General features: G+C 33.3%; 1 protein-coding gene across 7 annotated transcripts in view; it reads left to right on the top strand.

The window, feature by feature from the left end:
- ATP2B1 (ATPase plasma membrane Ca2+ transporting 1) overlaps positions 1-13,274 on the top strand; it is a 114,956-nt gene that overhangs the window by 69,133 nt on the left and 32,549 nt on the right. For all 7 annotated transcript variants that reach the window (XM_077111581.1, XM_077111578.1, XM_077111577.1 and 4 more), the window contains exons 6-11: positions 2,911-3,051; positions 5,250-5,288; positions 6,040-6,201; positions 7,690-7,904; positions 10,369-10,611; positions 11,945-12,186. In XM_077111581.1, coding sequence (XP_076967696.1) covers positions 2,911-3,051; positions 5,250-5,288; positions 6,040-6,201; positions 7,690-7,904; positions 10,369-10,611; positions 11,945-12,186 — 1,042 coding nt within the window. The remainder of the gene's footprint in view (positions 1-2,910; positions 3,052-5,249; positions 5,289-6,039; positions 6,202-7,689; positions 7,905-10,368; positions 10,612-11,944; positions 12,187-13,274) is intronic.

Here is a 13,274-nt window from a genome sequence, read left to right as displayed (position 1 = left end):
GGAGACTCTTTAACAGTGTAATTACAGCAGTTTGAGTAAAGATTAATAGGAAATAAATGGAAAGAATGATGGGAAAAATTACACACTCCTTTCTAAAGTATTGAGTGCAGAGGAAGCCAAAATTTCATGACTTGAAAACGTGCCAATTCTTTGTCCTTCAGTTTCTAGGTCCTTACTCTTAGTTTTCATTTTAGTATCTTTATAGAATTTATAAAATTCTCTATAAGGATTGTTTGTTAGATTGAATGTATACTAGAGTTTTAGATAACCAGAATGATGCTTTGTCTTCTGTTACCATTAGCTCTGTTACATTAGTAGATGTTAATGAATTGTTAACATTTTATATATTGTCAGAAGATTTAACTATGTAATGACTTTGCATCTACAAGTTTTCAAACCTCCTCTTTGAACTTTATATTTTAATTGGTTGAACCTGATTTTACTCAAGCTAAGGTCAAACCTGTGATGTCCTTAAGTTAGAATCACAACTTTGGAGCGCATACCTCAGTTTAACCGTTACTTTAAGATTTGCGAATGTGTGCTGAAGAAGTTTATTATAAAACATCCCCACCACTAAAAATCAGAGTAATTATTACATGTATATAAGCACCATTATTGTTGAGGTGCATTTGATATAAATGCATCTTCCTTTAATGAAATCTCAAGATTTGTATACTGTCAATATTCTGCATCACTTAGTACATTCATACTCTCTTTGGGCTGTTTCTTTATAGTTTTGTCCACTAATTCATACAAAATGGGCAGACATATCTTGGATATTTAAGTATAATGTATTTAAATATAATGTATATTTGTTCCACTTATTTCTTGCTAAGCTCCTAAGAAACTATAGTTAATATTAACTAAATTCAGTCTGTAGCCTTTGCAGAGGAGATATAAGCTAATAATGCCTTATCACCACGAATTAACTGGGCCATGATATTTGGGGAACTGAGATAGTTTCCTAATGCCTTTTTTGCTCTATATAGTTCATGAACTTCATGTGCACATCTAGCTTTATTTATGTAGTGCTTAGCTTTTCAGGCCAACTTCCTTTAGCTGAACTTTGGTCTCTTTCTGTTTCAGCAGAGATGACTGGTAAGCTTTAGTAGACTCAGGTTCCTAACACACTGTGTATACCAGGAGAACGGTATAAATTTTCTATGTTTAAAAAAAGACTGAAATAACATTGTAGTCCCTTATCACGATATGAGTGGGAAAGTTTTTCTGCATTTATTTCTGTGTTCCAAAAATGTACTGAAAAACATGAAAATGTGTTTATTTTTAAATTTACTCTCCTGATGCCATCTCTCACTGCTGTTCTTGGCTTCTTAAATTTAGATTTTGAAAAGCAGTTATTCAGTTAGCAGTGGGGATATGAACGGAACAAAAACTGTTTACTTTGCTTAAGCACATTAACTGCCAGTATATCATTACCTGTGGTAAGGAAGAACAAAACATTAAAAAATGAAATCTGCAGAAAGCCAGAATTGTCAAAAGAAACAAATTGTCTTTTTTTTGACATGGGCAGACTCTGGCAATCGAACCTGAGTCTCCAGCATGACAGGCGGGACAAATTATCTTTTATACGTAATACTTACTCAGTAAATATTGGCTCACTATCCTGAATTTCACTTCTTGTTTTCCTTGTATTTTCATTGGCAAAGAAGCTAGAGTATGCTGTATCTTATTTAGCAAATAACCTTTGAGCATCTATTTGGTATACAGTATGGTGATAGGTCTTAGACCTGCCTCTCCAGAAGATTGTGAACTAGGAGGAGATCAAATACAAATAAGTGATAACTGTAAAGAAGGTGTCACCAAGTTTTAAAAAAAAAAGCTAAGTTTGGAAGACTGCTTACATTTACAAAAAGACTAGAATAGAAGGTCAGGAAGCTTTGTAAGGGATAAGGAAAGAGGCCAAGATGTGGATGTTCAAGTTGGAAAACTGTAAGTACACCTATCGGCATTGTATTATAGAAGGAATATGACCTTTTTCTCTGATAGAGCTGGGTGGAATCTTTGCTTTGCCATATAATAGTGTATATATAACTTTGGACAAGTTACTAGAAAAATGAAAATAATGCCTGACAGCTGCAAGATTGTTGTGAGGGACATAGTCAGAATTCAGTAAATGTTTCCATCTCTGCTGCTAGCTTTGTATAATGGAATTTTATGTTAGAATAATGGGCTAAAAGTTTTGAAAGGGTGATTGGTCTCAAAGTGAACAATTTTGACTTAATCTATCAGGTGGTGTAGAGTCAGAAGTTTTTTGGAGCCAGGAAAGGCATTTGATGAAATCAGTATTTTAGGAAGATCAAAATTGATCCCAGGATGAACTGGAAAGGCAGAGAGACAAGCTAAGAGGCTCTTGCAGTAATCTAAGTAGATTTGAATGAACGCGTGGTTAACTAAAGATTGCAGGATTGGGGATGGAAATAAATTTGTGGCTATGGAATCCTTTCAGATATCAGCACATTTCTTCATAAGCAATGCACCTCTCAGAGGAATGTTCTAATACCTTAGGTCATAATTAATAATAGTAATAATGAGCGTTAGTTGACCCCTATAAATTCCAGACTCTGTGCTAAGCATTTTACGTGCATAGGCTTATTTGATTCTTACTATGTTTCTATGAAGTGTATGTACTGTTACTTCACAGATGAAAAATTGAGAGGTTATAATTTTCCCAATATCACATGTAAATGAATGGTAGAGTCAGATTTTCTCTTGAATATGACTGATTACAACACAGGTTTGTTTTGGTTAATAATCTTATTAAATTTACTTCCATTATATACTGAAGGATGTTATAGGATACCAAAGACAATATTACTCAAGTTTGAGATTTGATGATAGGAAGTTAAAATATATTACAATTTTAGAAAACAAATATGTTTTCTATTGTAGGTACTCATGTAATGGAAGGCTCTGGAAGAATGGTCGTTACTGCTGTAGGTGTAAATTCTCAGACTGGAATTATCTTTACCTTACTTGGAGCTGGAGGTGAAGAGGAAGAGAAGAAAGATGAGAAGAAAAAGGAAAAGAAAAGTAAGTTTATCAATTTGCTTTAAGAATTAATATTTGGAAATCATTGTGGCAACTAGAATGTAAGAACTGGTACAGAAAACAGGCTTCCTTCATGAAATTTGATATTAAAAATTCTAAAAAAAGTTAATTACCCAATACTGTACTTTCAAGTAGTACAATTAATTGAGGAAAAGTTATTTCATAGTTAATAGTTTGTGAAGGGATTCAAAGTGAATCCTTCTACTTAACAGTAGCCAGACAAATTTAGCGTCTGCTTGAATACATCCATTGGTTTATTATATTTATTCCTTAGTTTTAGAATCTTCCCTGTCATCTGACTAAAAAAATGAATTGAACCTTCACTTCCTAATTGTCTGTTTTCTCCTGATACTTCAATAGTAGCTTTGTTTGTCAGCCATACAACATTTTGGTCTTGTTGAGCTTTTAATCTTTTTCAAGTTTGCTAACTGTTTGCATTTCCTATTCTGTTCTTATGCAGTTGGTTTTTAGACGTAACCAGGACTTTGACACCTGTTATTACGTTTGTCTTGCTGTATTCTGCCCATGACTAAATATCAAGGGCTTTTTTTTTCCTTCAGTTTATGTCCGTTATATCTGCTATCAATGTTTTTGATGTTTGGATGTTTATTTTGTTATTTAGGTTGAGTTTTATCTTTGGTTATGAAATCCTCATTTCAGACAAACAAGTATTTGGAAGTTTCTAGCTACAGGTGAGGGTGGGAAGTCACACTGCCCTGTTCCTCACAGTGGCTCTTGCCGTGCCTCCATAGGTTTCTTAAGGTTATGTAGAATGTAATTTGAAAATCAGTAGTAACACTATCATTTTACGAGTGTTTTACGTGCATTAGCTCATTTGTCCTTACATGCGTATGAAGTAAAGACTGTGAATCTTTTTTATTCATGATTAAACTGAGACTTTATGAAGGTTATATAAACTTGCTCCTGGTGAAAGAGCAGTAAGTAGCAGATCGAACAAACTTCTCTCTGACTCAAGGCTCTATGCTCTTAACCATACACTGTGCCACATCCTATGATCTATAGTCTAAAATCAAGGAACCCTATCAAAAATGGAAGGGAAGTTTGCATCATGACATTATTCATACTGATTCCACAGTGTCTTTTCCAGTGAACACTTTTCCTGAAGTCTGTGTACCTGTTTTTTATTAACCCAGTCCAGGATATTCCTAGGAATTAACATCTAACTCACTGTCTACTATTTTTGTCTTTTTTTTTTTTTTTTAATACAAAACGACAGCATTTTTCCATTTATGGAATTTCGTCCCCTCTCCTGTTCCCTTGACTGCTTTGTGGATTCTCAGAGGCACTCCAGGGTTATTTGTTGTGGTTCCCTCAGTAGCCTGGAATGTGGCTGTCTGGTCTTTCTACAAACTTGAGCTCACTGAAAGTAACTATTTTCTTACTCTATCTCCTCATCTACCTAGAGCTTCAATTCCCTCTTGACCATTCTTGTTCCACCTTTTCCAGTTTGAAGGTAGTTCTCCTTGATAGAGAAGCTGGAAGAAAAAAATAACCTGAATGATTCTACTTCCTCTGTCATTTTTAATATGGTTCTGCCTACCCCAAACAATAGACTGATACCCTCCTTGATCACTTCGTTGTTATATTTTCATCTTTTGTCCTCCTCTAAATCTAACCTAATTTGGGGCATTACCTTAACTAATAGCTTTATTGCTTATTCTATGCATTCATGTTGTAGTTTTATTTAATTTTCCTCTCTGATCTCGTATGCATACCCGTTTTATTCTCGCTTCCTTCAAAGTTCTGCTGTGTGCCTGCCGTCTTTCTGTGATATTCCTCCCTCCACCTCCACCCTTCCCCTGTTTTGCTTTCTTAGTGCCATGTGTATATTTAGTTTGGAAACCTCTTGGACCGTATTTGGCTTTTTTATAGTGTTTTTTAGGGTAAAGTCTTATGGAGAAAGCAAACAGTGTTTATTAGGGTAAAGTCTTATGGAGAAGCTCCACATTATTTTGTAGTATTCTCCCATGGATTAAAAAAAATCTAGGAAATACTTGACCATGCAGGTCATTACAAGCCAAGTGTTGTCACGTCTGTAGACGCACATGCACACCATTGTGTAACAATTCTGTTATAGAAACGTGAACTACCTCTGCATAATTTAGCATGGTTGTATTCATTTCTTTTGGAAAGCTTTAATTCCTGTTTTGTTCTAACAGATAAGAAACAAGATGGAGCTATTGAGAATCGCAACAAAGGTAAATTCAGGAACATAAACATACAGTTAGATTATTTTTATTATACCCAAAAATATATGTCAACTGTATACTAATATCCAGAACTAGAAGACATGTTGCAGGTAATACTAACAATTTATATTAACCTAGATTAATCTTTCTTTCTGCCAGTGCCATATGCATGCTACCTCTATGCTGTTAATAAGATTATAATAATGATTTATGGTAGTGAGTTTAGAAAATTCCAGATGTAGATAACTTTCAACTTGAACATTTTAGGCATTTTAATATCTGTTACTGTGTACACTATTACCAGTAAAAATGCATGAGAAAACAAAATAAGCACTATATGTAAAGTAAATGATTATTGCATTTATTTAGGAATCTGTAATGTGTGCAAATTTGTCTTAATATCTGAGCATATATTATATGAAAGTTATTTGTGCTGTTTGCGATAAGTCTTAGATTACCTAAACAGTACACCAAAAGAAAAATGATTTAGTATTCTTTAGTTATTAGTTTAAGGGACCTGTATTTCATTTCAGTGCCTCATCCCTATTGTCTAAGCACAACATTCTCAAATTGTGTATAAAATTTCGCAACCTAAGGTAGCTGTTTTATTTTCTCTATATAGAACACACACAGGCTGAATGCCTAAACGTTTTTTACTTTCTATAATAAGAAACTGATTTTTTTTTTCACTTGCTTTGAAATGTTACCAGTGATGTGTGCCTTTAAAAAGTAGTGAAGTGACATTTGCTCTTAAATGTAGCAAAAGCCCAGGATGGTGCAGCCATGGAAATGCAGCCATTGAAGAGTGAAGAAGGTGGAGATGGTGATGAAAAAGACAAAAAGAAAGCAAATTTGCCAAAAAAGGAAAAATCTGTTTTACAGGGGAAACTTACAAAACTGGCTGTTCAGATTGGCAAAGCAGGTATGACGATGATGAAGGTGTTCTATTTTCAAATATACTTTCTGCTTAGAAACTGCCTTTTGACACACTTAGTTGCTTAGCGAGTGGAAAAGGAGTTTTTAAAAATATCAATTTTATCCACAGTCTGCCTGGCCCTTTGAATTACTGTAGGTCGTCATAATATCATTGCAGCTTAGGGCCTATTATCTCCATCTTTAACATAAAGGGAATTGTCCACTGTCAGCTAACTGGTAAGTGGCCAGGGTAGAACTAGCTCTCAGATCTGACCAATTCACAGGTCCCTGCTCTGAATCTCTTAGTACTGTGTAGACTCCCAAGTGAGGTTATTCAGTATGGACTACTTGACTACAATTAATTTTTTAAAAAATTTCAGCACACAGTTTGCTCAACTTTGTACTGGTTGTCTGTGCAACAATTTAGGTAAGTGGGTTTTTAAAGGTTATAGTTTAATTTGGTTAAACTGAATGGAATAGTTAGAGCATTATTCCAATGAAACTAAAGTTGCTAACTGGCTGCTTTCCTTAGAAAGCACCTATTAATAGAGCTACTTTTTAGAAAATAATAATAAAACCAGAGCATGCCCTCCAGCAGTATCATCTTTGTTAAAGAACATTGTATAGCTAAATCAGCATATATTATTAAAATCACATAAATTGTATCATTCTATCAGCTTGTAGGAATATGTTAAAGAAGTGAAGTTTTTGCTTCTCTCCTCAATAAACTTGTTTTCTAATAGTAAATATTTCCTTTTTATAACGTGTAATCAAATGGTAGTACTAATTCATATAGTATTAGGGGAAAAAGTATATTTGAGATGGTGATATCTACTATCCAGTAGACATTGAGTTGGATTATTAGATCAATCCATGAGCCTTCCGTATCTCCTAATACTCATTTTTAAATGGCTAAATGTCCCACAGAGAAGAGAATTAAATGCTTTTTAATGCATTTAATGCAAAATTAAGAGTAATTTTGTAAGTTAATAGAACTGTAAGGATAGACCAAAATTTTTTACATAATAATTCAGGTAATTTTGTATATTTTTTTCATAAACATATACGGTTGAATATTTAATTCTAAGCCTCCCCTTTGAAGTGATTCTTACCAGCTTCTCTTTCAGCAGTAGGCAGGTTGACTCATCGATGTGAAAGTACCCACTTTTGCTAAGCTTTTGATATTTCCTTGTGCTTGCCTATTATTTTGTTACAGCTTTAGTAGAAATTAGAAGATACAATTAGGTTTAGGAAAGAATTTTAAATGCTTTTATCCCAGCCCTTCCTAAGGAGAGGGCTGTACCTGGAAGCAAGAATTAGTCTGACAAAGTCAAGTGATGAGTGAAGTACAAAAAGAGGGTAACAATTTCTCAGAGAAATTAAAATAAATATTTTCCAACTAATTATAATGCTTCCAGTGCCTAATATGTAACTGGCAGTGGGTAGTATCTGGAATATTAAAGTAATTGCATTTTTCTTTTTTATATACTGCAAGGTCTATTGATGTCTGCCATCACAGTAATCATCCTAGTATTATATTTTGTAATTGATACATTCTGGGTTCAGAAGAGACCGTGGCTTGCTGAGTGCACACCAATTTATATACAATATTTTGTGAAGTTCTTCATTATCGGAGTTACAGTTTTAGTGGTAGCAGTGCCAGAAGGTCTTCCACTTGCAGTCACTATCTCACTGGCTTACTCAGTTAAGGTAAGTAAAAAATAGTTAAGTAAATGTCTCAGAGTTAAAGCCTCAACTGGAATAGAAATGCAAATCTGGTTACTTTCTTTTTTCCTGTTCTGAAAATGGGGGATTTCCATAAATTTACATTAAGTTTCCTTTAGAAATGCTGTCTTTATTTTTCTCCCTCCCCCCAGTTGATGACTCTGTACTTAAAGCCCTCTGCATTTCTTGGAGGGCAGCTTTGACACAAAACTAAACAAAACTCTGCTGGACAAGGTTCTAGCCTAATTTTTATTATATGGTAGTTACATTGTCAAGTCTCATCACTTCTGTCTTCCCATCTATAAATCAAGGTAAGGATGTTTGTAATTTACCTGTGGTATAAGAGCACAGAGGGTTCACTTTAGTCCAACCTACCGAGGCCTCATTGCATCTTCTCTTCTACCCCTCCCACTGCCACCCCCAAATAATCTTGTCTCAACACAGTAGCCAACTCAGGTTTCTAAAAATATAGTTCAGGTCCTATTATTTCTTTGCTTAAAACCCTCCAGCGACTTCTCATCACACTTAAAATAAGACCCAAACTCTTCACCATGATCCTGTAAGGCTCTGCCTCATCTGGCTGGCTTGCTTTCACCTCTCAGTACTCTCCCACCCCTCACTCCTCTCTCTGCTCTAGCCTTATCAGTTTTCCTGGTGTTTTGCAGATATTCCAACCATGTTCTCACTTCAGGACCCACTTGTTCCTTCCTTCGAGTTATGACTGGCTTTCTCACTTTATTCAGATCTCTTCAAATGTCACCTTATAGCTCAGTCCTTGTTTTCCAGAAAGAATGCTAAAAAATGAGCTTAGCTGGCTTTGTTAATATTTACTTAATCAACTCTTTGAAGATTATTAATTTATTTTTTATCAGTTTTATATATTATGGAAAAGGTGAATTGAAAAAAAAGTTTAGCTTGGATAATTTTGATTCTTCTTTCAAAATCTATTTGCAAGTTAAACATTTTATACTTATTGGAAGAATGCTGCTTTTGTAAATTTTCTAATATTAATTAGCAGTTCTCTTTAAGTAGCATTGCTAAGAGCAGTATAAAGTAATTAGTTTCTGCTCACTAGCACTGTTATCTTCAGTATCCCAAAGTGTTTTTTGCTAGACTGATCATGAAAATAATATTTTTTGTTTATTGTTTGAATTTATATTCATTTCAGGCATTTAACATCTTTTGGTTTACAAATAAATGGTTAATATATCAGGATGATGATGAACTAGTGTATTCATCTATTTGTCTTTCTATTGATGTTTGAAATAATCAGAAATAGTGGGAGGAAGTATAAGTTTTAGATACATCAATCATTTTACCTAAATTACCATTAGTCTATTTTGAGTAATCAGTGATAATAATTTTTCAATTGATGAAAACAGAGGCAGGATTGATTTGTGTGCTGTTAACAGAGAATTAATAAGAGCACTTTATTATTCTTTAAGCTTTTATTAAATGGGTATTTAACCCTTGTGTTATTAATTACAGATCTTTTCACTGAATTGCAGTCTTTATGGATCCTGTTAGTGTTTTGCAAAACTGAACAAATTTTCTTCACTGTAAAACTTAATACTTTCAATATGTAATGCACAACACAAGTAATTTGGGAGGCGCATATCTGTTTTCCCCATATTTATTTCTTTAAGGAACCAGTTTTTTACAGCATCATGCATAATTGTAGTTACAGAATATATCGTAAATAACTCTGTGGTTTTTAAGCCATTCCGCATACATGTCAAGACTTAATTATAAAGCATTTTGACTTAAGTGCTCTTTGAGATAACACTATATATATATATATAGACAGATAGATTTTTTAGAAACTATCATTTTTGTTGTTCAGAATGAGAAAGAGGTGAGATACATTGTGATGCTGAGGATGAGAATTCCAGTCCATCAGCACACTGAATAAATGAAAACAATCCATTCTGGTTTTGATATGATAACTCAGTCTGTAAGAATAAAAAAAGTTGGGAACTACATGTCCACTTTGTTTATTTTACCTGATAAAAGATTGATAGAACACTTTCATTTTTCACTTAATAAGGAGATTTAATAATTAAATGTAATTTAATATTTCTACTATTGTAAGTACCACTGTACTTAGAGTATAGATTGTTATTACTCTTGTAATGCAAGGACACTTTGCAAAAACTGTCGGAGACGTATCATCAACGTGATTTGCATATGGGTGCAGGTATCAGCATTCATTTACTAGATTATGTTACACATTGGTAAAGTGATTGAAACTACAAAAAGCTGTATGCTCCTTAGCTTATTTGAAGAGGTCAAATATACCAAAAGTCTTCCAATCTGAAATTGGTACTTTATGCTGTGCATCTGTGTATAGCTGGGGATTTTAATTCTGATTTTAAAGCAATTTATAGTAAATTTTAATATAATGAGGTCATTGGTTTTAAAAATAACTAGATTTTTTCTGTCACTGTAGAAAATGATGAAAGATAATAACTTAGTAAGGCATCTGGATGCGTGTGAAACCATGGGAAATGCTACAGCCATTTGTTCAGATAAAACAGGAACATTGACAATGAACAGAATGACTGTTGTCCAAGCTTACGTAAATGAAAAACATTATAAAAAGGTTCCTGAACCAGAAGCTATTCCACCAAATATTCTGTCCTATCTTGTAACAGGAATTTCTGTGAATTGTGCTTATACATCAAAAATATTGGTAAGGTTTCTTGAATAACTAATGTTGTCAAATCTAATTTTCAGATTTGTATTGAGTAAACTACGTATAATTCTTCAGACCTGGTATTAAAAATAAGTGGAAGAATTGTGTTGTCTTAAGTTTTTAAAAAGCGTGTATCCATGTAAAGTATATGTTTCTTTTGATTTACTATATCATGAATAAGAAGTATTGATTAACATATACATACTATTTACTTGTATTTTTCTCTTCAGTTTTGTATTTCCTTTGTTCAAAAACTTTTAAGCATTAAAATGAGAAGTTTTTAGTTTTAAATTCTTATTAAGCTCATTTTGTAAAAATCCAATCTATCTTATCAAAGAAAGTCAGTGCTCCATTTTCAAGAGAATATTTGAAGCCAGACTTCAAAATACTATGCTTTATATGCTTGCTATATGCTCTGATTGTCTTGATTTCTCAGTATTTCCTACCTATGAGATAGTTTTTAGCCCTTTTCCAGAGCTAACACAAAGTAGTTCTATATTTGTGCTACCTTAGAAAGAAAGTATTTTCAACTTCACAAGTTTTTTTTAATCTTATTTACAACTTAAAGCATGATATGCTTAACTTGATATATGTTCTAGTGATGTATGTAGGAATACCATGACCAAAATAAATATTGTAAGTTGTTTAATTACTGAGAATAACATGAATTGGATTCTTGGGCTGGAAAGTTATGGGATCTTGGTTCTAGGTCTACCTTTGCCTTTTACTAGCTGAAAGTCTGAACTTTACACTCTTCAGCTCTTAAGACAATCCTGTTTGCCTTTAATACCACTAGGGTATGTAAGGTGATATTCGTGAAGATACTGTGAAAGAAATAAAGCTTTTGTATACATTTAAAGCATATTAATTTACTGCATTCACTTTTATTTTAATCCATTAAAATGTGTTTAAAGATTTAATTTGAATTATTTACAAATATATAAGTATATTTTCAGTGAAAATAGAGAAGAGGAAAGGAATTAAAATTCATTGAGTCGCATTACGTGTCAGGAATCACCTGTAAACTGCTTTTTTCTCATTTAATTCCTGGGTCGTAGGTGCGTCTACTCTACAGATGCTGAAGCTAAAGATCACAACGACAGGGTGACTTGCCAGAAGCTGATTATTACTCGTAACTGACAGGGCTGAGATCAGAATCCATGTCATTCCCACCCCAGAGCTCCTTTCCACCTTACCTTTCTGTGAACTGCTTGTATTAGTAGTTTTCCTAAATAATTTTGTTTAGAATGTGGCACTCTGTTTTACTTTATAAGTTAAACTTTCATAGATAACAAGATGATACTAGCTTCTAAACCTTTTTTTCTTATAGCCACCAGAGAAAGAGGGTGGATTACCTCGTCATGTTGGTAATAAAACTGAATGTGCCTTGTTGGGACTGCTTTTGGATTTAAAACGGGATTATCAGGATGTTAGAAACGAAATACCAGAAGAAGCACTATACAAAGTCTACACCTTCAATTCTGTTAGAAAGTCCATGAGTACTGTCCTGAAAAACTCAGATGGAAGTTATCGAATATTCAGCAAGGGTGCATCTGAAATAATTCTGAAAAAGTAAGCGTAATATGCTTAGATGAATAAATTGCTGACTATCATTGCTTTATGGAATATCTACTATGTTGTTATTACTTTCTTTTTGTGAACATCTGGCATTTGTTAGGAGCTCAGAGCTTTGGGGCTATAATTTATGGTAGCCAGACATTTGCCCATGTTATTCTACCATTTCACACCCTGACTCCTCTTATTTCTTGGTATTTTAACGTAGGGAATATAAAACCATTACAGTTAGTGTGGTAAATTTATTGATATAAACTTTGATGTTTGTTTTATACACATTGATTCCATTGTTATATAGTATCATGAAAATTAAAAGCCTCCTCGGAAGAAAAACTCAAGCTTATCTCTTCAACAGTGTGTAGTAGATAGTAAATTTAAAAATGTGATAATTGAGTTATAGATTAGTTTCTAGAATAGAAAATCAGTAAAGCTAGATCTTGAGAGTTCTTCTTTTATATCAGATTGAGGCATATCATTTTATGCTGCTGCAGTGTCATATTTAAATATCTTCTTTCATTTTGAATAGTGATCTTTCTTACTGCCCTTTAACAGACATCCATTTTGACCTTACATGTTTATATATCATTTCCTTAATATTTCTGTGTTAGTACAGGAGTTGAAGTTATGTAAATTTCTTAATCCTAGCAGAGAACTGCTTTAAAAAATTTAAGAGCAATTTTGGAAAAGTTGGAACTTATTTAAAATTGAAACATAAAATATATTTCTACTGTTAATCATAGAAAATATTTCTACTTTTGGTTTGTTTATACGTGGATTATAATCTAGTTTTATCTTAATGAATGCTTGAAAGATTGTAATCTAACAAGTTTAAGACAAATACATAAATAAATGAAACAGTAGCTGCTGATAAATGGATATATAGTTTTAAGTGAGAAAACACACTATAAACGATATGCCATTGAAGATAGGTTTTAATGTGAAGTAAGAACAGCAAGGTGAAGAAAGTATCTAAAGCAATGGAGAAAGGGATATACAGGTCATTTAGGGGGAATAGCTAGTCATATAATGCAACTGCGTAGTCATGTGGCCACATAAGATCAAGATTTTTCCTCACCCCATAATAC

Source organism: Tamandua tetradactyla, chromosome 7, assembly GCF_023851605.1.
Source record: "Tamandua tetradactyla isolate mTamTet1 chromosome 7, mTamTet1.pri, whole genome shotgun sequence".
Taxonomy (NCBI): Eukaryota; Metazoa; Chordata; class Mammalia; order Pilosa; family Myrmecophagidae; genus Tamandua; species Tamandua tetradactyla.
The sequence above is the reverse complement of the archived record's forward strand: the minus strand, read 5'-3'. Positions and strand labels throughout refer to the sequence as shown.